Raw genomic sequence first — 27049 nt, 5'->3', positions numbered from 1 at the left:
AAAGCTTTAACCAGAGAAAAGACCCACAGATCCTCTTCAAAGAATTATCCTAACAGCTAAACCCAATAAGTGACTTTAAACCTTCACTAACCATAAAGAAGATATGATCTTTTTGTTTCATTTTTGTTTCTTGAGACAAGGTTTCTTTGTGTAGACTTGACTGTCCTTGAACTAGCTCCATAGACCAGATTGGTCTTGAATTTACAGAGTTCTCCCTTCCTCTGCCTTCCCAAGTGCTTAAAGGTATGTCCCCTTTCCCCATTCCAAAATAGGATTTTTAAGATAAAAGAGAACTGGCAAGATGGCTTGGTGGGTATGGTGCTTACTATGGGAGCCTGGACAACCTGAGGTTGATCCCTCAGAACCCACAAAGTTGGAAGGAGAGACCCAACCCTATTAAGTTGTTATTTGACTTCCTCAGACATTGCATGATATGTGCATACCTCCATCACCCACATACAGCAACAGTTTAAAGTGATAAATAGAAATTCTGTTACAAACATTAACAACAATGAAAGTTAAGATGGCTTAGCAGGTAAAGGTTCTTGTCACTGAGCCTTCATGACCTGCAGAACCCACATGGTAGGAGACAGCAGAATCTTGAAGTTGTCCTCTGACCTCCACATTATACTATTGTACTATGGCCCATGCATGCCTGTCCACATACACATAACACATGCATAAGCAAAAATGTTTAATTACAGTAAAAGTGTTTGACATAAAGATCATGGTCCATTCCTGGTATTGAATGTTTCAAATCACTTACATGAATCAATTATTGACTGAGCCATCTCCCCAAACCCTCTATCAATAATGTTGTCATTCTTTAAAAAAAAGTTTCTTGAGTCTCGTCTTTAGATATTTCACTGCTATGTATTTAGGTGTAAATATTCTCTTTTTTCTTTTCTTGTTTTTGTTTTTTTTTTTTTAAAAGACTGTCTGGTGTAGCCCAGACTTGCCTTGAACTCACCTAGTGGAGGGTAACAGAGCATAGATCCTTTTGCCTCTGCTTCCTAGGGGCTGGATTGCAAGTGTCCTCCATCATCTGGCTTTTAGGTGTGAGTTCTGAGTGGGGAGCTCTTTAAATCTGTGCTATTTGGTGTCTTTCATTACTGTTAGGGAGTTCTCAGACATTAGCTCTTTTAAAATGTCTCTATCAATTTAAATACTGCTTCTGCCCAATTGTCTCTTTTCCTATAGGACCCCAAAAGTATCGCCCCACTGAATGTTGCAATTTTTTTTTCTTTGTTTGGGTCAAAAGGTCATGTAGCCCAGGCTGTTCTCATGGCTGCTGCACAGTGAGATTGAGCCTCTCACTCCACCTTTTGGGTGGATACCACAGTGACAGGCTTCTGTAGTGCGGAGGATGCCCTGGCCTGTGCACACTGAGCTCTACTTCATTCCAATTAACCCTTAGACACACATTTCAGGCAGTCATTTAAAGAACTTTTGGATGTAACTTGTTCAAAGCTTGAAGGTGTTGACATGGTAATTGATTCGTCAGTAGGAGTTGAACTGCTGTGCAGGGTATTATGGCAATATAGTTCCTGAAATGAAGGAAAATATGCTTCTGTTGGGACAAATGATAGTGCCTAGTCGGTAGTTTTGGGTTTTGTTTTGTTTTGTTTTTGTTTGTTTGCGAGATAGGCTTCCTAAGTAGCCTTGGCTGTTCTGGAACTCACACTGTAGACCAGGCTGGCCTCGAACTCAGAACTGTCTACCGCTGCCTCCCGAGTGCCAGTATTAAAAGCATGTGCCACATCATCCAGCCCTGTTTCAATCTATCATAATCCCTTCTTCTTACTAATTATATAGGTTTATTTCATAGTAGTTTATAGTCAGCCAAAAAAGTGCAAAAATTCTTTATATCACACAATTCAAAATCCACAACTTTGAGTTTTGTAGTAAAATATATATAATAGAAAACGTATCATTTTAAAAGTAAACTTTTTATTGTCAGCAAGAAAATTTACAGTGAGATCAGTCCTCGTTTTGTGTATGGAAATACATTCATATGTTGGTGCATATGTATGTGAGTGCATGTGTTCCACAGGCACCTTCCACCTTGGTTTTTGAGACAAGGTCTCATTGGCTTGCCAAGTAGGCTAAGTTGGCTAGCCAGTGAGCCCCAGTCTGTCCTCACATCTGTTCTGTGGGCTTATAATGTATATTACCCACACCTGGCATTACTTATGTGAGTTCTGGGCTCAAACTCAGGTCTGTATTCTACGCAATACTAACTTTGCTTACCAAGCTTTCTCAACCAACCCTCTTAAAATTTTAAGCACACAATACATTGCTAAGTATTGGCCAGGGTTGTTTTGGATCTCTAGAATTTATGGAGAGTCCATAAAGAAACTTCCACCTGTTGAATAGCAACCTTTTCTCCCTTTCAGCCTCTGGTTACTACAATTTTGATGTCTGTTTCTACAATTTGACTATTTTAGATGAGGTACACTAGTAGGATCACTAAGTATTTGCTCTCTGACTGGCTCTGACTGGCTCAGGTTTATGGAACAGTGTGTCCCCTGTTCATTAATGTTACACAGACAGTTTCCTCCTTTCACTCTCATCCACCTGCCCCGTTTTGGTTTTACAGCCCTCACCTACCCAGTTGTGGGGTTCTAGGCCTATATTGATAGTTCTCTTGTTTGCTTGTCCTTGTGGATATAGCAGAGTTGGGTACTCTGCCTTGCATTTTGGCTCTGCAGTGAGCAGTGTGTCCTTGGCTATGTAACCATGCATGAGATCGCTAGGTCTTTGGTAATTCCTTGTTTTCTTTTTGAAAATTGCTAAGCTGTTTTACACAGTGACCGTACATTTTATATTTCCATTAGCAGTGTGAAGGGCTCCAGGTTCTCCATATCCTTGGTAGTAGTTCTTTTCCCCTTAGAATTACTAGTTTTTGGTAGCAGGCATCCTAATTGTGTGGAGCAGCATTTTGTTGTGGTGTGGGTTTGAGTAAGTCCTATAACTAGTGGTGTTGAATGTCCTTTCGTGTTGGCCTTCCTTTGAAGAAATGTCTTTTCAAAATGTTTGTTTTCCAACTAGATAGTTGAGTTGCAAGAGTTCCCTTTATTTTTCTGGGTGTGAATCAGAGCAGTGACTCAGTACTCCCTCCCATGTCTTTTCACTCTTGACATAGGGTCCTTCGATGTACAACGTTGTAAAGTTTGATACAGGGACATTCTCTATTTCTTCCCTATGGTTCCCTGTTTTAATGTCGTATCCGAGAAGCCATGCCATGAAGCTTTTCCCTTGAGATATTTGAGAGCCATAGCTTTGAGTGTAAGGCATCCCACAGTTCTGAGTTTATTTGTGTGAGAGTGTGTGTACAGGTATGCCTGAAGAAACCAGAGGAGGCTGTCTAGTCCCTTCCTCTGAGAGTCAGGGTCTCTGCAACAGAGGTTGGCTGTTTCAGCTAAACTGGCTGTCGAGCTCCTCCCAAAGCTGGGTCACAGGTGTGAGCAGCTGTGCCCACATGGATGCTGGGGACTGACAGCACAAGTCCCTTTGTTCTCATGGTGTGTGCTCTCACCACTCACTCATCTCCCCAGGCCTTGAGTTTATTTTTATATGTAATTTAAGGTAGGAGTCCAATTTCATCCTCACAAGACCATTTGTTTTAAAGGTCCTTTTCCTATTGTATAGTTTTGGCAATTTTGTCAAAAATCAGTTGGCCATATATATAAAGGTTTATTTCTGAACTGCTCCTTTTCAGGATATGAGAGTCTGTATGACCTGTGTGGTGGCCTTTCTAATCTGTTGAGATTTTGATAGGCGATTGCACTGAGTCTGCAGATTGCTTTGGGTAGTGGTGTTAATAACAGTATTAAGATCTTTTCAGTCTTGAGGACGAATCCAGGGTCATGTGCTGTCTAAGCATATATTGTCATTGAGTTACGTCCTGTGCCCAAATGTTGAGATCTTTAAATTATTATAGCAATTCTGTAATTGACAGGATCCATCAGAATTTAGCCTATATTTTGCCAAATTTTGCTCTTTAGATTGCCAGCCCTCTTTACTCTGAAGCCTAATCTGTTAAATTTAGGTTAAGAAACGAAAAAAAATGTAGTTTGCGAATGGAGTATGGCTGTCCCTATTTTGTTTTGTCCTCACCATGTTAGACTTGACTGTAATTATATTCTAGGTAAATATTTTCATTTTCAATTAATAGTTTTAATCTAAAAAGTTTTTGCCAGGTTTTGAAGAAATAACATCTGGCAGCAGGGGCCAAGTAGCAACAGGCTCCTTTAGTCGGTGAGGAAATGCTGGGGTCTACCTATCCTGTTTTCTATTATGTATAGGCTTCTGGTTTTTCAACCCTTGTTAAAAGGGAAGAAGGAGAAAGCTGGTTGAGAAATGATCTCTTAACATTTATAATGGATCCCCTTACCTGTGAGAGGTCTGTTCCAAAATGTCCAGTAGATTTGTGAATTCAGAGTACACTGAACTCTGTCTACTATTTTATTTTTCTGAAATACACATATGCCAGCACATGCGTGCACACACACAGGCATACACACACACACACACACACACACACACACATACACACACACACACACAGAGTACACCTGTGTATATATAGATATTTATGTAAATACATACAAGTCTATATGTGTGTGTATCTGTGATAACAGCTTAATTAATAAATTAGGCACAGTAATTATACTAGTAAGTAATAAGCAGGGCAGTTTTAGCAATTCCGTAGTCAAGATGGCTTGAATAGATTTTACAGAACTGAACTTGCCCTTTGTGATAGTTTAATATGGTATGTGAAAGAAGTGTATGGTGTGCATGCATGGCATGTACAAGGACATAGGTTTATTGTACACCCCCCAAAAATGAATGAATGAATGAATGAATGAATGAATGAATGAAGGTTTGAGGGAGGAACAGAGGAAAGGAGGAAGCAAGAAAAAGCAGGCTTGAGTTGCAACCATCATGGCTTTTGTGTCTAGGTGGAGTAAAGGTTACTTGAGCATGCGTGCTGTGTTGAAACAGTTTGATAGCTGAGAGACAGCTACTAAATGACTTAGGTGGGTAGTGACATAGGACAAAGGAATGATTTGTGCCCTGGGTGTAAGGCAGAGTGAAATTTTATTTTGTAACTTAGAATGGTAAGCAATTCAGAACTTAGGAAGTGTTTATTTTTGGAATTTCCCATTCAGTATTTCTTGGCCACAGTTCTCTGTAAACCATGAAAACTGAAACTTTGAATAATGACCTGCTGGTAATTTTCCTCGTTCCACAGTACATTGAATTGTTGAGTGTGCTAGGCATGTGCCCCACCCTGAGCCGTAATTTACAGCAGAGCCTTTGCCGACTCCTTTACCCTCTCCTATCCAGTATTTCTGCTTAACTTTACATGTTTTCATTTGCGTTTTTTTTTCCTTTTGTGCAACCTTGTTGTAGTTTTGTCACCTGACAAGAGAGTTTATAAAGGATTGCCCGTATCAGATGGCCTTGTGGGCATGTGTGTGGGGATTGTCTTGATTGCTAATGGATGTGGGAGGGCCCAGCCTTTAATGGACTGCACTATCCAGACACAAACTAACATTTCTGGGCTTTGTAAAAAAGCTAGCCAAGCATTTGTTTGTGAGTAATCCATGGTTTCTACTGTAATTCCTAGGCTTCAAGTGAGTTCAGAGGTTAGAGGTAATTCTGCAAGGAATAGCAAGCAGGCCTGCTTTTTCAGGTTCTTACCTTGATTCTTGCTTTGATTTCCCTCAATGATGGACTGTGATCTGGAATTGTAAGCCGAATCAATCCTTTCCTCCCCTAAGTTGCTTTTGGTTAGAGTGTTTTTATCAGAAAGAAACTAGAACAAATCTTTCCCTCTGTCTTTTATACAAACGGTTACAGAAAAGGTTATGTGAGATTTTGCTAACTTCTTGGCATCTACATTAATAAACATCTCCTATGTTGAATGATTGAATTGATAAAAGTCATAGATGCTGAATGGTGTTTAGTGCTTTAAAGCAATAGAAATAATACTCAGGACAGATTAAGATATCTTTAGTATTGATATAAAAGATTGACTATGAAGCACAGTTGAGGACCTCAGGCCTGGAGAGTAGTGGCTCCCGTTGTAGTGGGGGAGTGGAGAGAGGGTGGATTGTTGGCTTCAGGAAAGAAAGAAAGAAGAGCAGCAGACCTGTGTGTGCACAGCAGAGTGTTCATGGGCCTTTCTGGCAGTCTCAAGTCTTTGTTTTGGGCACCAAGCATGTAAAAGGAAAGATACAATTGGTAATTCCAGTGTGGTAGTACCAATAAGAATGGCCCCCATGGACTCATATATTTGAATGCATAGTCATCAGGGAGTGGCACTATTTGAGAAGGATTAGGAGGTGTGGCCTTGTTGGAGGAAGTGTGTCACTGAGGTGGGCTTTGAGGTTTCAAAAGCCCAAGCCAGACCCAGTTCTCCCTCTTCTGCTGCCTGTGGACAGATCAGGATATAGAAGTCTTCAGCTGCTGCTCCAACACCGTATCTGCCTGCCTACTGCCATGCTCCCTGCCATGATGATAATTGAATAAGCCTCTGAAACTATAAGGTAGCCCCCAATTGCCTTGGTCATGGCATTTCTCCACAGCAATAAAACAGTAACTAAGACATCTTCAGAGAGATAATACCTAAATATGTGCTGGAGAAATGTCTCAGCAGTTCAGATCACTGACTGCTGAACATACCCAGGTTCAATTCCCAGTACCCACACGATGGCTTACGATTATCTAATTCTAGTTCAGGTGACTTGACACTCTATTCTGGCCTCTGAGGGTACAGGCATGAATGTGGTACACAAAATACATGCAGACAAAACACACACGCATAGAAAAAGAATCTTAAAAACCAGAAATTGGGAGGGGAAAAAAAAAACAAAACAGAAATTGTGGGGCTGGAGAGATGACTTGGGTTTAGAGCACTGGCTGCTCTTCCAGAGCACCTGGGTTCAGTTCCCAGTACTCACATGGCAGCTCACAACTGTCTAACTCCAGTTCTAAGGGACCTGACACCCTTGCTCAACCCTTGCTCAGACATGCAGGCAAAGCATGCACATAAAATAAAAATAAATACAGACAGGAAATTGTAATCCATACCGCACATGTCTGGTATGGAAATGAATCCCTAACAGGACAAGAGAATGGATACTTTAAGATAGTGTGATGGCTTAAGAGTGAAAAACCTGTAAAGTGTAGAAAGACCCAGGGAGATGATTCCATGGGTAAAGGAGATGCTATGGCCATGCCTGGCAGCCCCACCTCAGTTCCTGAGACTCACAAGGTAAAGGAGCTGACTTTTGTAGGTTGTTCTTTGACTCTGCATGCGTGGCACAAACACCCTGTCCCACAAAGAAATCATGACATCTTAAACTTTGAAAAAAATTCTTCTTATTGTCTGGTCTTAAAAGACCAAGAAAAATGCTAAGGATGTGTTAAGATAAGAGGAAGTAAACATCAGCTGAACAACTGATAGCCTCCAAGTGCTACCTCTGAGGGTTGTGCTTACCTTCGCTGGGAACAATGTTAGTTTGTGTCTAGTATATTGACCCTCCCTTGTTTCTCAATCCATGTATGTAAGAAAGTCATTTTGTAAACATTACGGTTTTCAAAATTGAAGGTTGTCATCCTGTGTAGATTTTTTTGTTTATTTAGTCATTTATTTTAATGTGTGTGTATGTCTGAGTTTATGCCACATACACACAAATCCTGTGAAGGTAAGAAGAGGGTATCGGGTCCTCTGGAGTTGGAATTGCAGTGGCTGCCTGAGGTAGTGCTAGAGCTCTGCGTGTGCATTCAGTTCTGTTAACATCTCTTCACATACACTTCTTATTCTAGATAAACATGCTAATGCTGATAAACACGCTAATGCTGATAAACACGCTAATGCTGATAAACACGCTAATGCTGTATTGACTTAGAGATCACTGCTGACTGTAGTTTAGGGAAATGTATAGAACAGACTTCAAGAGCTCTGGGTTTAGAGCCTGATTCTGTTCTAGAAATCAGAACAGAATTGATTACCTGCTCTATGCTAGGTACTATTGCTAGATAGAGGTGAGTTACTTAAGTTTTAGTGCTGATGTGGCCAGCACATGAGGGAGGCTGGGAGGAACCTTTACAGATTGGACTGAGACAGTTCTGAGGGTCTCCACTGAGTGGAGTCCTGAAAGGTGAGCACACATCTGCTTTAGGAAGACCAGGGAAAGAGACTCACAGGTGAGGGCTTGGAATAAAGCCCCTTGGCTTGGTCCTGCCCTGAAAATGGTCTGGAACATCTAGGGGTAGACTCAGGGACTGCCCCCTGTGGGCCTGGTAGGTCATGGTCATGTTGTTGATCTCCTGGAACTAACTAGTGTTTCTGGGACCTAGAGGTGGGTAGAGACAGGATCCTGATGGGCGAAGACTGATCAGCTCCCCGGTGGCCACCTGACTAGCAGAATTGAAGTGCTGTTGTACTTTCTGCTCTGTGTGTGGGATGTTTATGTGTGTCTCTGTCCTTACTTATTCCTTTCACTATTGCTCCTAAGTTTTCCTGTTCCTCTTTATGCATTTATGTAATAGTTAGGTGACATGTACCTAGAAAGGCTAATTAATGGCCCATTCGGCAAGCAGTAGACATACTGACTTATGGAGTGTATTAGCGTTATTACTTTATTTTTTTAATTGCTGATAATTACAGTAATGCATGTGGGCGTTGGTCCAAGGCAGGGAGAATTATTGTCTGAAAGCAGATCTGGTGCATGCTGATGGTGCAGTCTATTTACTTTTAAATTTAAATGCTACATAAATCATGAGAAAGATGTCTTTTGACTTGCTTTGAACTTGAGGGTGGAACACTTTCATATATTTCTTATTCTCCCAGTTTCAATGGGCATTAAAAGTTAAAATTTATTAATCAAGATTTGTATATAATATTGCTTGCAGGTAGGGAAATATGTAACAAAACTGTTTAAAGATTTAATTTTTTAAAAAAAATCTTACCATTTTTCTTTTTATTAAAAATAGATTTTTTAAATACTCCAGATCTTTTTTTAATTGGATTTTTTAATTTACATTTCAAATGTTATCCTCTTTCCCAACCACATACCCTTTCCTGTCTCCCCGCCCTGACATTCCCCTACACTGGGGTTCCAACCTTGGCAGGACCAAGGGTTTCTCCTTCCATTGGTGCCCAACAAGGCCATCCTCCGGTACATATGCAACTGGAGCCATGGGTCTGTTCATGTGTACTCTTAGGGTAGTGGTTTAGTCCCTGGGAGCTCTGGTTGGTTGGTATCATTGTTCTTATGGGGTTGCAACCCCTTCTGCTCCTTCAATCCTTTCTCTAACTCCTCCAATGGGGACCCCATTCTCAGTTCAATGGTTGGCTTCAAGCATCTGCCTCTGTATTTGTCAGGCTCTGCCTGAGCCTCTCAGGAGACAGCTATATCAGGCTCCTGTCAGCATGCAGTTCTTGGCATCTGCAATATACACTTAATTTTTTTTAAAAAAGTAAACTTGTCCCTACCCTTGGTCATTAAAAAAAAAATCTTTTTTTAGTTACAAAGAAAGAAGCAGATTATTTACCCAAGAAGTTCTTGCCATTCAGTATCATAGACTCTTGGAAATAGTTAGGTTCGTGCCTTCCAGTATTTGTTTTTTGTAAGTTTCAAAATATTTATTTTGTTGACAGCAGTGTGCATGTGGCAACCAGAGGACAACTTGGGAGTTTGTTCTAACCTTTTATCACGTGGGCCCCGGGAGTCAGGTCAGCTTAGCAGCAGGTGACTTTACGTCTGACCACCTCAAGCCCAACAAGGAAGTTTTGGGTAGAGAAGGCTGCAGTTACGTCACATTATAAAAAGACCATGTTTTTTTAAAAAGGGCTACCTACTTACCAGTGCTGTCATTTTATGACCTTTTAATAACAAAATGTGAAAAGAAGGTATCTCAGAATTCTGGACACTTGGTCTGGAAAGAAGACAGTGACTCTCTAGCCTTACATGCCGTGTGCATACACTGGTGCAAGATGTTGTGCGTCCCCTCTCACACCAGCTTTTAGTCATGGTGCAGTGCTGAAGGTTGAAGCCACAACCTCATGCAATGTAGGCAAGCATTCTGCCACTTAGGTCTGCCACTTCTCTGTATTTCTTACTTTTCATGATGTCACCAAACGTGTTGTAAACTTTATTATCTCTATCGTAGGTATCTGGGGAACTTTAGATTTAAAGCATCAGTAAAATTAATCCCAGGACTGGAGAGATGGGTACTCTTACAGAAGACCATACACACTCAATTCCCAGCACCCACATGGCAGCTGAAAATGGTCTTTAACTCCAATTCCAGGGGGGAATCTGACCCCCTTTTTCTGGCTTCTGCAGTTAATATATGTACATGATGCAGAGACATACATGGAAGCAAAAGCTGCATACATATGAAAATAAATATAAAAATGGTCCTGTATGTGAAATCACCAGCGTTTCAAGGTACATGGTTTAGTTTTCTTACCCCTTCTCAACAAGTGAACTGACGTGGATCCACTTTCAAATCTCTGATACACTGCCATTTATAGTAAATTTTGATACTGTGTAGTTAAATATATGTTTTGGCTAAAACAGAATGTTGGTTAGTTTCTCCTTGTTGGTAAAATCTCCAAGTTAAATACTCATTTTAGTAGAATTATCTGGTAAGTGGAATATTTTAAGAAATATGATTTATAAGAACTTAAAAGATGCTTACGGGGCTGGAGAGATGGCTCAGTGGTTAAGAGCAATGGCTGTTCTTCCAGAGGTCCTGAGTTCAATTCCCAGCAACCACATGGTGGTTCACAACCATCTGTAATGGGATCCAATGCCCTCTTCTGGTGTATCTGAAGACAGCTACAGTGTACTCATCATATACATAAAATAAATAAAATATTTAAAAAAAAAAAAAGAAAAAAAAAGATGCTTACAATTTCTAGATTGTCAGTGATTAGATTCATATAAAAACCAAACACTCTCGCATCCGATCATCCAGAGGCTGCTTATAACTTAAGAGGATTGCTAGCTTGTGTTTGGATATGCTGTAGAAAACCTCCATTTCTATCATGTGACTCACTAAGAATAATTTAGATTTTCATCTTTTAAGATTTAAGTCAATTCATTCCTGTACATCTCTCTAATCCTGAACACGCAGCTCTTAGTAACAGCCTAAGTAATGCTAGTGCCAGTGAGTTAAAGATGAAGGCCAAGTCCATAGGATTTAGATAATACTATGTCACTACAGAAGCCCCTGGGCTTCCTGATCTCTGCAGTTAGCTGGCATGCTTTGCAGAGTTAGGCAAATGACTGTTATGTCATCATAGAGAATGTGATTCAGTGAGTTCCCAAGAGGCGTTTCTTGGAGAAGTTTTGGGAAAGTAGACTTATCTGTTACAGTGTGAAAAAAAAGCCTCACCCTTTAAATGTTAGGTTTCTTACCTTTTGTATAAACTAAAATTCATTTATATTGCACCAAAGTAAGAAATATCAGAAGACAAAAAAGGATTAACTTGTAATATTTTGTAACTAAAAGTATATGGAAGGCTATCAAGAAAACAAATTGGGAGTGAATATTATCAAAGTACTTCATGTGTATGTGTGAAGTTCACAAAAAAGGTAAAACCATAAAGAAGTAACTGTCACTGTTGTTAAAATTGTGTTTGTGTGTGTGTGTGTGCGCGCGTGCGCGTGTGTGCGTGTGTGCGTGTGTGTTGTGTATATGGTGCAGTCATAGTGCTTGTGTGGAGGTCAGAGAACTTTGTGGCCTCATTCTACCCTTATACAGGCTTTGGGTATTGAACTTGGATCACCTAACTTGTGCGGCAAGCACTTGCCTCCTGAACCATCTCAGTAGCCCCTGTAATATGTCAGTCTCAGATGTGCCTTGGTAGTAGGAGCAGGTCCATCTTGACCTCAGTTCTGACTCAGCTGGAAAGTGGCTCAAAGCCAGGAAACAAGCAGCAGCTCTAGTAGTTTGCTTTAAAAATGGCAGGACTGACTGTTCATACAAATATTTTATGTCTGAGTTCCTACAATCGGCATGGAGCAGTAATGCAACCTGTTTGTTTTTTTTTTTTTAAATCCACTTCCAAATTTAATAACATAAAAACAAATGTAGTCTTTTAAACCAGTTTGATGCCAACCTGTGTTTTGGAGAGATGATGAACACATGGGGCCCTCGTGTGTTCTTCACTTGATTGCCTCTCATTTAAGCCAACTTGTGTGTAATTGCAGCCAGATAGAATGGAATCTTTTTTTTTTTTTTTTTTTTCTTTTTTTCGGAGCTGGGGACTGAACCCAGGGCCTTGCGTTTGCTAGGCAAGCGCTCTACCACTGAGCTAAATCTACCCAACCCTGATAGAACGGAATCTTTAGGCGCACAGTGATAACGGCGCTTGTTCTGCAGCAGGAATTGCTCATTGTGCTTTTGTGCACATAACAGGTATGAGAGGAGGTATATTAGTAGCCTTGTTCTATAGATGAAGAAATTTAAATATTGATAATGATGTTTATAAATGCTTGAACTCCTTTTGTGTGATAAGCAAAATTTCAAAACACTTTGTATTAAAATTTATTTTAAAACAATTACTTATTGAAAGTCTGTTACATTTCTTATAAGCTCATATAATATCATAAAAGATTTTTGTTCTATTTGAAATAATGAATTGTAGGGGTCAAGGGCAGGCTTACAGAGGAACATGGATATGTACTTTTAGGGAAGCCAGAGGCCCACTTTGGATGTTATTCCTGTGTAGTCAATGTGCCCTGCCCCACTTTTTGAAAGAGGGTCTCACTAAACCTGGGATCACCAGTCCACTTTGGCAGGGCCCTTCCTGTCCACTTCCCCGCTGCTGAGGTTACAGCCCTGCTGTTGCTGTTGGTAGTCTTCTTCATGCTAGCTCTTAAGCTTGCAAAGCAGTCACTTTATTAACTAAGCCGTCCTTCCTAATTCAGCTGCGTCCCACTCCAACCCCTCTTATCTCACACTGTATCCTATACTGACCTTGAATTTATAATCTCAATTCATTCCCTCCCTCACCTGCCCAAAGTGCTGTGACTTCAGATATGAATTATGCTTGATTTACCTTTTAAAGGTTTTTTTCTTTCAAACTTCTATGTTTATCGATATATGTCTGTTCACAATATGTGTGCATGGCGCCTGTGGAGGCCAGAAGAGGGCATTGGGTCCTCTGGAACTGGAGTAACAGCTGTGAGCTACCATGTGAGTCTGGGAATCCAACCCAAGTCGTCTGGAAGAAAAGCCAGTGTGCCATCTCTCCAGTCCTCCTGACCTGTCATCATAGGACAAGTGGGCTTGGGAGCTAGTTAACCTTAAGAGGAGGTAGCGCATAGGTAGCTGATGATGGAACTGGACTTAGAGTTGTATTCTTAGTGCCACCGCATGGACCCCTTCTGAGAGTGCAGAGAGATGGCTGTTTATCTAAGATAAGTCCTTCATAGATCTCTACCCCACACCTAGAGGTAAATTTCTTAGACTTCCTGTGTTATAATAGCGTTGGAAACCAATTTAAGCATTATTATTTTTTTGAACAATTTTCTTTATGAAAGACTCAGTTTCCATTCTTGCATAAGGTGAAAATCAGGCTTCTATTTAATAATGATGCTTGGATTTTTACCAATATAATCCAGTTGGACAAATTACCATGTTCCTATAAAAAGCCCTGGAGACCATCTAAACCATTTTCAATCTTGGAAATGATATTTCATTTCTGCTTTAATATTTAAAGTTCTTAATAACAGGTTATTTGCACAAACTATTATGTCTGAAAACAACACCTAATAGTCGATATGCATCAGTCTAAGAATAATAGCTTTAAATGTTTCACATTTCCCCCTATACCTATAAAGGCCAAGACCTTTGAGATGTAGCCTGGAAAATGGCTTGGCGTTTGAGCCTGTGAGGACCCATGATTCCAGTTCCAGCCCTGAGTCTCATTTTGTAGGAGAGAATCAATTCATGAAGATTGGCCTCTGTCCTCCACATTCATGCGTAGCATGTGCATACAAATACCTCCCCTCACCCAGTGAATAAAGTAAACTCTTTTAACTGTATTGCTATTATTAAAAATTATTTTCTTTCTATGTCTATAAATGTATGCCTACTTGTGTGTACATCATATACATGCAAAGGCTAGAAGAGGGCATCAGATCATCTAAAGTTGCAGTTATAAGCAATCTAATAGGTGCGGAGAACTGAACCCAGGCCCTTTGTGAGAGCAGCAAGTGTTCTTAACCACTGAGCAGTCTCTCCGGCCTCATCAAACGTGAGTTTTAAAGACAAGTTTGTCTTTTTTCCCCCACTTACATTGCCTAAGAGTTCTGTTATTTTGTCAACTAGTTGAACTGTTTGACGGTTAAACATGCTATTGAAGGTGATGTGAAGGTTCTTAACGTATAGGGCAAGATCCCTTGACCTTTTCACAGGGGTCGAGTGTCAGGTATCCTGCATATCAGATATTTTCATTAGGATTCATAATAGTAGTAAAATTATAGTTATGAAGTATTAATGAAATAATTTTATGGTTGGGCTGGTCCCAAAATGAAGAAATGTACTAAAGGGTCAAAGCCTTAAGAAGATTGAGAACCAGTGTTCTAACCATACTCTATCGGTTACTTGTTGCTCCTGCAAAATGCCTGACAAAGGCAATTTAAGAGGAAAGAGTCTATTTTTGGCTAATGTTTGAGGGCACAGAACGTTATGATAGGTGCCATGTGGGGTTAAGAGTAGCTCTAGGTGAGCTGGAGAGATGGCTCAGTGGTTAAGAGCACTGACTGCTCTTCCAGAGGTCATGAGTTCAATTCCCAGCAACCACATGGTGGCTCACAACCATCTGTAAAGAGATCCGATGCCCTCTTCTGGTGTATCTGAAGACAGCTACAGTGTACTTATATATAATAAATGAATAAATAAAATCTTTAAAAAAACAAAACAAAACAAAAGTAGCTCTAGCTGGACAGCAGAATTTTGGGACTTCGGATTACATTGGCCTCTCAGGAAGCAAAAGTAAATGCTGTGCTATGCTACCTTTGTTCTCCCTTTGACACCCCTGTCTATGAAATGTGCACATTGTGGCTCCAGCCTCCCAGACATGCCTAGAGGTGGCATCTAAATGTCAAATTGATGGGTTTAACCATTCACACTTTTAACAGCAACCAAAGTGTTTCATGTGTATAATATCCATCATATGCTATATTAGGGCATTTGCTTTTCAGGAGTTGAGTGTGTTCTGATAATCATTACTGGTTGTCTGATCTACAAGTGTGTGTTTTCCTTCCCTCACTCCTTTTACTCCCCATCCTGTTTTCTGAGGTAGGGTCTAACTGTGTTGCCCACTTTTGCCTCAAGCTTTTGGACTCAGACCACCCCAGGGTTCCCAGGAGCTGCGATATACTTGACACCTGACTCAGCTTGTCTTCTTTTTGACAGATTGGATTTCTAAAATTGAAACTATGCCCTCCAGAATGGGATCTAGGCAGTTTGATCAAGATTAAAACAAACCACTTGGTTGTTTTGGTGGTGCTGGGATCTAACCCACTGGTTGCACATGCTGATTAGGTGCTATTTTGATGAGTTACATCAACTCTCCAATAGTTTTACTTTGAGTGTTTTAGGCCTTAAGTAAAAGTTGACAATCCTGCAGAATTCTCTGCAGTGGAGAGCCCAGCCGAGGAGTTTATCTCTTACATAACCCATAGATGGAGTACAGGAGCTTGTGTTGGCACAGCTTACGCAAATGATTGCCCCGGTTTCCCCCACCAGTGGCCTTTTCCTGTTCCAGCATCCTGCTCGAGCTCCCACATTGCACTCATTTGTGGTTGGGACCTGATCTTTCCTGCTTTGTAACAGTTCTGGTTTCTTTTCCCTGACCCATTTCCTTAATGTTTAGCTGCTGGTGAGATTCACACTAGTGTCTGGTAGTGTTTCCACTATTAATTGTCTTTTTGTCCACTCTAATTGTCTTAGCCACTGCCTGAGAAAGATTTTCCCCTTGCTCATTATTTTTTAGATTGCATACAATATACTTTTATTACATCCTTTCTCTTCCCCAGCTCTTTCCAGATTTATCCCCAACCCAACTTTATGTTTTTTCTCCTGAATTTTGAACTGTGCTAAGAACAGAATGTATTTCACTTTCTTTTGATAAGAATATCTTTGGTGAAAAGTTTGTGGACATATATTTAAATCGTTATATTTATATTTAGAGATTGGGTTTTGCTGGCTGTCTTGGAACTCTGTGTAGATCAGGCTGGTCTCAAATTCAGATCTGACTATTTCTGCCCATGGTGTGTGCCACCACTGCCTGGTGATCATGAAGGTTTGTTTATTCAATGCTTGGAGAGGAATGAAACAGTATCTTCAAATTTTACTATTTTTTCTTTTTGAAAAGGGTATAAGAACATTCGACTGAGTGTCTTTTATCACTAGTCTGTAAGCCTAGCTAGATGCTGTAGAGATCGGCTTCACTGTGGGAACTGAGCTGTTGGCTGGAACTGGCTGGAAAATGGTGGAGTGTATCACTAAGCATTGCCTTTCCATCTAAGGAAACCTCACTTCCACAGCTGCAGGAGAAAGCCTTGCTACCAGTTCAGTAGGCTCTTTATCAAACTGTAAGGCCAGGTTTGATTTGGGGACAGTAGTTTCAGTGAGGAAAGAATTAACATCACCAGCTTTGAGGTTGGAGAGCTGCCTTGGTCCTAGCAGCTTTGAGAAGGGAGACAGTTTATGAACTCCATCCAGGGATTGGGCTCATGAAGTGACTTTAAGAACAGACTTGTTAGGGGTTGGGGATTTAGCTCAGTGGTAGAGTGCTTGCCTAGCAATTGCAAGGCCCTGGGTTCCGTCCTCAGCTCCAAAAAAAACCAAAACCAAAACAAACAAACAAACAAAAAAATAAACCAAAAACCAGATTTGTTGCAGGCCCAGACTTCTGTTTCAAATATTGGCTGAAAATGCTTCAAACTTCTTCAGAGTGTTAGGAGCACTGTCTACTAAGTTGAATTCCTTTCCTTAGATAGCTGAATTTTTGCTGAGCCAAATTAATAAAATGGGATTTCTTCTTAAGGATGAATTATTAAGTAAGTGGAGGCCCTGGCTAGGAAAGCAGTTGATGCAGTTTGTTTTCAAAGCCTTGAAAGCGCTGCCGTGTGCATAGATTACAGGGACTGGCTTAAGTGCCAGTGTGTGGGCGGGGGCATTAATTTTCTTTCACAGAGGATTCCAAGTTCACAGGATATCAGAAGTGCTGACTTGGCAGTGAAGTCCCATTTGTAACATGTTAGTTTAGGAAGTGGATTGATTTATATGTTGAAGTAATGGGTCAAGGCGCTGTCGGTGCTTAAGAAAATGGAGAGCACATTAAATAAGAGCATTTCCAAGGAAAGACGTACAAACATCGCAGAACAGTGACCCTGTCACGCTCTAGGTGAGGTCGGGGTATGTTTGATTAGTTGATTCCTACATGTGGCCCACAGAGGCCTTTTATATTTCAGAGGATACTGTCTTGAGAGTCTCTCATGACCACAAGGATTAATCTTTCTGAACTCAGAAGTGAATCACTGTATCCTATTAGCTGTCTGGATTGATTCCAGTTACTCTCTTTTCTTGGTGGTAACTGACGTGAGATCTGGCTGTTTTGCTCTCCTTCCTGTTGCTTTAACCTCTGATACTTTAGACTCTTTAGGGAAGATAACACTGACCATCTCACTGCAGAAATCAAATGCACTTACACTGATGTATTGACCTCCGCGGTTGACCCGTTAACTGAGCATTTATACAGTTGAAACTCTTGTGGTCTTTTAGCCAGCAACCATAATGAGTAACATGTGGAACATAGTCTTGGCTGATAAATGCACTAGAATCGACCATTTCAAGGTTGTGGCTCAGTGAGCGCATACAACTAATCAACATTTCTTATCCCTGTTCATTCTGAGGACTTAAGGGTCAAACGCGTCCCCTCTCTGTCCAGTCTCCCATATAATTAGATGTGGCTGGTTTTGTGTGTCAGCCTGACACAGCTGGAGTTATCACAGAGAAAGGAGCCTCCCTTGAGGAACCGTTTCCATGAGATCCAGCCATAAGGCATTTCTCAATTAGTGATCAAGGGGGTCGGGGGGGCATTGTGGGTGGTGCCTTCCCTGGACTGGTAATACTGGGTTCTATAAGAAAGCAAGCTGAGCAGGCCAAGGGAAAGCAAGCCAGTAAGAAGCATCCTTCCATGACTATGCATCAGCTCCTGCTTCCTGACCTACTTGAGTTCTAGTCCTGACTTCCTTTGGTGATGAACAGCAATGTGGACAGTGTAAGCTGAATAAACCCTTTCCTCCCCAACTTGCTTCATGGTATGGGTGTTTTGCTTACATGTAAGTCTGTGTACTACATATATGTCTAGTGCTTGCAGAGGCCAGAAGATGTCCATTTCCTGAGAACTGAAGTTACAAATAGTTTTGAGCCTCTATGGGTGCTGGGAGTTGAACCTTGGTCCTTTTAACTGTTAATCCATCTCTCCAGCCCCTTGGTGTTTATTTTTTTTCCCCCTATGCTTACTTTATACAGTAAGTTTTTTGTGGCATGGAAAAAGCATGTATACAGTTCAGTGTACTTCATAGTTTTAGGCATCCACTGTGGGTGCAGGAGCATAACTTCCATGGATAAAGGACTACTGTAACACTATGCTCAGATGCGTGTGTCTTCAAGGGCACATTGCTTGAGAGGTGCTGCCTTGCCTTTACTAAATACTATTTCTTGCCTATTTCTGAGCTGTTCCTGACTAAAGTCTTGTCCTAAAACATAGATAATGCCAAAGAATGGCTGGAATATTTTTTATGCAGAATGAGATAAATTTGTTTATGAAATCCGTCTATCCCTTTCTTTTCTATTTGAAAAAGTTAGGATCTTGCTTGCTTTGTGGAGCAGACTGGTTCCAAACTCATGGACTTCTGCCTCAGCCTTTTGATGGACTAGAACAATAGACACATGCATAACTTATGAAATCCTTTTTTTGTGTTCTGTTTCCATGACTGAGGCTGCCACTACTGAATATTGCAAACTTTGTTAAACATTGTTGTATTATTATGCTATAATGAAGTGCCTGAGAAAATCAGCTTTCAACAAAGAAATGAGTATACTGCCTTCAGGTTTGGCGGCCTCAGTTCATGCTCTGTTTTGCTAGCCCTGTGACTTTTGAGCATCATGGTATGAATGAATGTATGAGAGAAAATGTGGTGTTCCAATATTCCCTTCCGAGAATACTGCAAATAATGTAACTCGATGCCTCTTCTATTCTCCACCTCTAATCTATCACCTGTCTTACTGTTTTCTTTCTATGATCGTGAGTCTCTTCTTACTCGACACCACCTTAGCCCATGCTACCACTATTCGGTTGGACCACACACTTCTAGCACTCTGAGCCCTTCCCTGGCTTACTTACAGTCCACTTTTACTCTGTGACCAGCACAGAGACATTGGGAACTAGAGCTCTATGTTTAAATCTCTCAACACGTCAGTGATGAAGGCTTGAGACTTGGCTCTGCTGCTTCCTTCCATAGCTCTCCACTCCAACTGACAAGGTCACATTCTTCCTGACGATGTTCTCTCAGCACTGTTATTTTCCTCTTTAGGACTGGGAATGTTTTAGTGAGTTTTGACTTGACACTAGATGGAGTTCTGAGGAAGTATAGTCATTAGATTTAGTTGTTTGATGGAGATGTTTTGTTGTAGGAGTGAATTAAAGAAATTATTTGGAGTTTTAGCTGTTCTCTGCTGTCATGATCTGCATGTGAGGGAATGAGCAGCTTGTATTAGACTGGATGGTAGTCAGCTTCTGGATAGCCCGAGTACTCAGTAGCGGTTAGACTTCCCATTTCACTTCATCGTACATACCCAAAAGTCGTTTAAATTCTGGCATACTTTCTGCAGGATGGGTTTGTTTATGTAAAGTACCACAGGCTAATTATCTCAACCACTCAGGAAGATGAGACGTGAAGAATTCAAGACCCGCTTGGGCAGAGTGAGTTTCAAGACAAGCCTCAGTAACTTAGCAAGATGCTATCTCAAAGTAAAAAATGTCAAAAGAGGCACAGATATAGCTCAGTGGTATAGCTCAGGTATACCTCAGTGGTATAGCACAGGTGTAGCTCAGTGGTATAGCACAGGTGTAGATCAGTGGTATAGCACAGGTGTAGCTCAGTGGTATAGCACAGGTGTAGATCAGTGGTACAGCACAGGTATAGCTCAGTGGTATAGCACAGGTGTAGATCAGTGGTATAGCACAGGTGTAGCTCAGTGGTACAGCACAGGTGTAGCTCAGTGGTACAGCACAGGTGTAGCTCAGTGGTACAGCACAGGTGTAGCTCAGTGGTACAGCACAGGTGTAGCTCAGTGGTACAGCACAGGTGTAGCTCAGTGGTGTAGCACAGGTGTAGCTCAGTGGTGTAGCACAGGTGTAGCTCAGTGGTGTAGCACAGGTGTAGCTCAGTGGTGTAGCACAGGTGTAGCTCAGTGGTGTAGCACAGGTGTAGCTCAGTGGTGTAGCACAGGTGTAGCTCAGTGGTGTAGCACAGGTGTAGCTCAGTGGTGTAGCACAGGTGTAGCTCAGTGGTGTAGCACAGGTGTAGCTCTCAGGCCTAGGGTGCATGAGACCCTAGATTGACTCTCCAGTGCCAGAGTGGAGTAAAGACAAAAAGTAAATATCTGAGATTATAAAATATTTTTTAAAAGAGACCCCCTCCCCCAATTGATACTGAGCCATACTTATTCTACCAAATCGAGCTTGAGCCAAGCCACTAGAGGCACTGGTTAGAGACATGGCTGTCTCGATTTTCAGATGCTCTAATTTAGAGACACTTGTTACTGATCTCATATGTCAGTCAGTATAAACCTGTTCATACTTAGGGAAGTACAAAGTTGAATTTTCTTTTATTTGTTTGGAAATGCTTGCTTTCAAACTTGACAGAACTTCAATTCCATGTAGTTTTTGGTAGTTCTTTTGTGTCCCCCGCCCCCTCAGGTGGGTGGCAGTTGAATGGATGAAAGGTTCTTGACATACATGGAAGTCATTTCTCTTTTCATCCTGTAGGTCCTGGGGATCAAGGTCAGTCGTCAGGCTGGCAATAAGTGCCTGATAACCAGTCTTGCCAGCTTGGTTGACCCCCTACCCCCACATCAGAATATTCCTACAGGATTCTTTAGCACCTTCCAACTGTACTGAGTAATCTAGTTGTGAGGTAATGGATCCTGTGTGAGTCCTTAAATGGCTGCCTTTGCAGATCTTTTGCATACATCTGAAGCCTCTGGTTTGTCTTTGATAGGCTCTCGCAGCCAATGCTGGAACAGGCTTTGCGGTTGCTGAACCTCAGATTGCCATGTTCTGTGGGAAGCTGAACATGCATGTGAACATTCAGACTGGGAAGTGGGAGCCTGACCCAACCGGCACCAAGAGCTGCCTGGGAACAAAGGAGGAAGTTCTTCAGTACTGCCAGGAGGTAAGAGTGTTGCCAGAACGCTCCCCCTCGTCCCCCTTTTCTGTGTCAGGGTTGTATGTGTTCCCCTGCCCAAGACCCAGTGCTAACAACTGGAGCTCTAGCCCCCTTTGTTCTAAGTATGGTTCCATCTACTGATTTAGATTGGGCAGAGGTTTTGCTTCTTGACAGCCGCCAGGTCAGATTAGTTTTGGGTTGAAAGCCTGCTGCATTTATCTTACATTTAGACTACATTTTTAAATATAATCAATGGGAGGAGGCAGAAATAAAAGCTATCAAAAGGAAACTAGCCTTCGTTGTATCTGCTTGCACTGGAACTAGAGAGAGCAGGTGCAGCGTCCACAGGCAGAGTGATGATGGTGAATTTGCAGATCTGTGTGACCTGCAGAAATGCTCAGGGAACAAATGCACCATTGGTGCCAAGGGACCCCATGTCCATCCGGATGAATATGGTGAAGTTGACAAGGTCACAGGCAGGTTTAGTGACCAGTTTAAAAACCTGTGCTATCATAATACAGGCAAGTCAGATGATTCTGTTCTCCAGTTGGCTAACGCTGATGATAACGTCTCAAAAAAACTTTTTGGAGGCATTTCATTTATATCTGTTATAAAAGTGAGAAAAGTAGTAGTTCAGTATATTTTTACTCTGTCGTTAGAACACGGAATAGTGTAGTAGAACTTGAGGTCGATGTAGCCGATGGGTGGTCTCGGAGGTACTTGTCCATCTGCGGGCATGTTTATTGTGTGGCTTTTGTTATTTTTGTTGTTCTTAAACAGATATATCCAGAGCTGCAGATCACAAATGTGATGGAAGCAAACCAGCCAGTCAATATTGATAGTTGGTGCCGAAGGGACAAAAAACAGTGCAGGAGTCACATTGTTATACCATTCAAGTGTCTTGGTAAGTGCTTTCGGTTGCCTTTTAGAAGTATTCCTCCCTGCTCCTTGAACATTGCTCTTGGATCCCAGTAAAGTATCTGCATCTGTTAAAGTTAGTGGAGGAGTTTTTCCTATGGGTTCTTGTTGCTTCCTTGTGTGGGTGGTAGACTTTCTCTCTTGAGACTGCATGCCTTCCCATTGTGGACCTCTTTTTGCCTCTAGAGGATGAGCCTTTCCCAGGACACCAACGCAGTGCAGATTTGCCCTTAACATTAACATTTGAAATCAGTATTAAGAAAGATAGTTGAGGAGTAGCACTTGAGAAAGCAGCTAAGAAAAAGGGTCCTCTGTTCCTGCAGTTCATCTTCTTCACATTTGCACTGTTAGTCAGATCAGGCAATGTGTAGTTCGCAGGACAGGGAACATGTGACCAGGTGCCAGGGCCAGTTGCTCTGTGGACCCGCCATTCTCAAGGGCTGGGGCTTTACCCCCAAGTGTTGTCATTCAGTCACTGGTGAGATAGCATTTAGTGCTAGCTTGAACAAAGCTGTGAGTGACAGTGTGTTCCTCAGAAATAGGGTTGTTACTTAGTGAATGTAGTTTTTTTAACCCTTTGTTGTCTGACATGTGAATGGTTAACTCACAGTATTATACATAGTCTGGGTGGTTCAAGAACAGATTGGGTCTCAGATACTAGTAAGGGTAAAACAACTGTGCTTGGCCTAGTCGTGTTAACACAGGTAAGGCACTAACACTGACATCTGAGGAGATCTTTAGATCTAATTTGAGCCATCTGTTAAATTTATTCCTCTCCCTCCCTCCATCAAAACTTTCCCTTAAACTACAGACATCAGCAAAAATGGAGTATGCTGCTTTTATTAGGCTCACACGTAGTAAAAAAGTATTGCCAAGAGAAGACTTAGACCCAAGCAGTGCTTGTGTGGCTGTCAGCATTCCTCAGCAGAAAGAAGGGACATTGTGTATGCTTAGCTATCTCCCTTAGATCTGGACACCTTGCTATGGAGTCTGGAATATGCTAAAACATTTGTATATTTGTATATTTGTATGATGTGGTTTAAGGGTGGTCTTCCTTTCCATTTCGTTCTGAGAAACTCACCCATAAATTTCTCAAACTGCAACTGGAACAACGCTTGATGTGTTTCTAGCTTCAGGGTTTTTTTTTTTGTTGTTGTTTTTTTTGTTTTGTTTTGTTTTTGTTTTTTTGGTGTAGCCCTGGCTTTTCCAGCTTGGCCTAGAACTCAAGAGATCCTCCTCCCTTACAAGCTCTGGGTTTAAGTGCTTGCGCCACCACTGCCTAGCTTAGTTTGATTGTTCTCGAGTCTTTCAACAACCTTCTGTCTTCATGACTGTGTTTTTAATGGTTTCTGTGATTAAAAAGTAAGTCCCATGAACGTCGCCAGAGGTAAAGTGGTAGCGTTTGACCCGAGTGCATTGTCCAGCGCCCAGCATGTACTAAGGTGATGAGCCCTGATAGTAAGCTGCTATTGGACCTAACAACGTTATCTTCAAAAGCTGTGCTGGTTTAGTGGTTTGATCAAGCAAGCAAAGAAACAAACCCAACCATTCAGGCACCCAGAGTACTGAGAACCAGAAAATGTGAATTTCTGGCTTATATCTCCTTTTTGTCACTTCTTGTCTGAACTGTGACCCCATCCTTCATGCATGTTTCTCAGTCATGTTCACAGTTTGTTGCCGTTAGTGATATAAGATGATCAAATTATGTCTTAGCAAAAATTCTGGTTTTTGACCATGGGAGCTGTAGCGTGTGGGAAGAACCCACTCCCAAAAGTTGTCTTCTCACTGCCACACACATATTCATATTCATTCTTTCTCTCTCTCTCTCTCTCTCTCTCTCTCTCTCTCTCTCTCTCTCTCTCATACTCTCTCTCTCTCTCTCTCTCTCTCTCTCTCTCTCTCTCTCTCTCTCTCCACACAACATAATAAACACATGCATGTGTTTTGAAAAGCTACACCACCGTGCTCTTGGGAGGCAGAGGCAGGAGAGTCTCTCGAGTGTCAGGAAAGCCTGATCTTTCTTGAGTTCTAGGACAGCTAGGACTACATGGAGAGACCCAGTCTCAAAACAAACAAAACTCCCCCAAACTTCTGCCTAGTAAACCAGAAAGAGATGGGGAGAATGAATGAAAAGTAGCTATATATTTTATTAGGTACCTCTGCTAATTGGTTTGGATGTCCTAGAGTTCTTAGTTTCATTTTTCTTTTAAGATTTAACTTTTAATTAGGGGTGAGAGTAATGTACACACGAATGCGGTGCCAGTGGAAGTCAGAGTCATCAGAGCTGAGTTGCTGGTGATTGTGAGCCTGGAGCTGTGGGAGCTGGGAACTGAGCTCAGGTCCTGTAAGAAAAATATACACTCTTTTTTTTTTTTTTTGGAGCTGGGGACCGAACCCAGGGCCTTGCGCTTCCTAGGCAAGCGCTCTACCACTGAGCTAAATCCCCAACCCCAAAAATACACACTCTTGACCATCTCTCCAACACAACTCTTTTTTCCTCCTTCCTCTGTTTAATGTGAATGGATGTTTTGCCTGGATGCAGGTCTGTGCCACATTTGTGCCTGGTTCCTCCTTCAGAAGCCAGAGAGGGCATCAGATTTCCTTGAACTGAAATTAAAGCTAGTTGTGAGCCATTGAGTGGGTCCTGAGAATTGACTCTGAGTCCTGGAAAGCAACAAGTCATCCCCACAGCCTTTCAGCTTTTCAGCCCCCTCTCCCATTTTGTTTTATTGTTGCTGTTGTGTGGATTTGAAAGTTGAGTATGTGTCTGGGTTCATGCAGTGCCCTACACAGGATAGAGGTGTCTACTGTCTGCTCTACCTGCTGTGTGTGATGTTTTCTGATTACTGGTTTCTCTAGGTTAAGAAAAAGAGTGATATTTTCTTCCTTCGTTTTTGTTTTGTTTCCTTTTCGGGGTGTATATAGCCTAGGCTACCCTCAAACTTGGTATGTAACCAGGGATGAACTTCTAATCTTTTGCTCCCAGCTCCTTTGTTCCGGGATCATGGGCATGTGCCATATACCTGGTTTTTCTTCTCTAACCCCCATTCCCCCAATAATAGAGGCTGAACCTAGGATTTCTTGCATGCTGAACAAATATTTTATTAATTGATCTATATCTCCGGTGCCAAGAACAATGTCTTGATCACAAATTGAAGGTGAGCTGCTAGCAGGATTTGTGTCAGGTCTAATGTTGTAATGTCTATAGATACCTGTTCACTGCATCTCTAATCTGCCAACCAGTGTGACTCCTCTAGATGGTATATGGTACATTTAGTTAAAAGATGCAGTTCAGACTTCCCCTGCCTCACAAATAGCCTTTGGTATCTGTGACATATATAGGATTGGAACAGTAAGACTCAGGCTATCTGTGAGGACGTTTAGTCATCTCTGATATTATATGTGCATTGTTACAGGTGTTCCTTGGCCAGCCTGGTAGCCTTTGGATTACTGTAGCCACTAAACATTCTCTCTTGCCAGAACGAGTCCTTATGCAAGGTTAAGGGTTCTATAGTGAGTCAGCCCCATGGGGCCATGTTAACCTCAGAGATGTCACCAATGGATCTATCAGACAGGTCTCATTCTGCTGTTTTTCTGCCACCTGACTATGGCTTCCAAGAGCCCCCTTTTACTTTCAGCGGACAGTATGTCTGCTGTAGATTTATTGCCTGTGTAGCAGCGTTGGGGACTTAACCCAAGTGATTGACAACCTTTGCTGTTATAAGAGATTTGTGCACCTCCAGAAAGGGTTTGAAACCTGGAAGAAACCAGTTGTTTGACTGGACTGAGGTGAGGAAAACTGAGTGGGACAGGTAACTCAGAGCTGCAACTTAACTGATCAGGGCAGGTTCTCTTCATGATCTGTGCGTTGGGCATCCCAACCAGTGCATTTCTGTGCTTGTACGAGTTTAGGAGATTGTATGCTGCTGTACTGTACTGAAAGCGGTAAACTGAGCATTGTTACAAACTAGACATAAACTTCAAGTAGGACAAAGCATTTCAGTGTTTGTAAACCTTGACCAGTGATGGTCTGCTTAGGTAAGTTTCCCTGCAGTCTTGTAGCAGATGCTAAGAAAGACTAGGAGCAGTGAATGATAGAGCTGATGCTGAAATGCAGATGCTCTTCTCCAAGTTCACTGTGTGGAAAGTTTATTTTATTGTTTTAATAAAAGGAGCTTACAATAGAGGGCAGAGGTAAAAATGGTCAACTCCAGTTTCTGTAGTCACCCATAATGTACATTTTGTTATATAAATGCCAAGTTTTCTTCCGATGCATGCATATAGATAGATAGATAGATAGTAGATAGATAGATAGATAGATAGATAGATAGATAGATAGATATGCCTAAATATCTTTTTTTCTGAATGCGATAAGATTGCATAGACTTTTTAATTGACCTTGGGCAGCTATTATATGCCACTTTTAGGGCTATGCGTGTCATTGCCTGAGACAGGCCTGGCCTTAAGTTAATCAACTTGCAGTAAGAGTGACCAGGAATACAGGGGTAAGCTTCTTTGCTTTTGTTTAATGATACAGTTTTGTTCTGTTGAGACAGGTGTCGCTGTAGCCCTGGCCACCACCACCCAGAACCCAGTGCTAGGATTACAGATGCATGCTGCTATGTCCAACA

General features: G+C 41.6%; 1 protein-coding gene across 4 annotated transcripts in view; it reads left to right on the top strand.

The window, feature by feature from the left end:
• The window catches only part of Aplp2 (amyloid beta precursor like protein 2), a 63081-nt gene that overhangs the window by 11497 nt on the left and 24535 nt on the right, over nt 1-27049 (top strand). For all 4 annotated transcript variants that reach the window (XM_039082084.1, XM_039082083.1, NM_022520.1 and 1 more), the window contains exons 2-3: nt 21333-21506; nt 22281-22404. In XM_039082084.1, the coding sequence (XP_038938012.1) occupies nt 21333-21506; nt 22281-22404 (298 nt within the window). The remainder of the gene's footprint in view (nt 1-21332; nt 21507-22280; nt 22405-27049) is intronic.

The sequence above is a fragment of the Rattus norvegicus genome, chromosome 8 (genome assembly GCF_036323735.1).
Source record: "Rattus norvegicus strain BN/NHsdMcwi chromosome 8, GRCr8, whole genome shotgun sequence".
Lineage (NCBI taxonomy): Eukaryota > Metazoa > Chordata > Mammalia > Rodentia > Muridae > Rattus > Rattus norvegicus.
The sequence above is the reverse complement of the archived record's forward strand: the minus strand, read 5'-3'. Positions and strand labels throughout refer to the sequence as shown.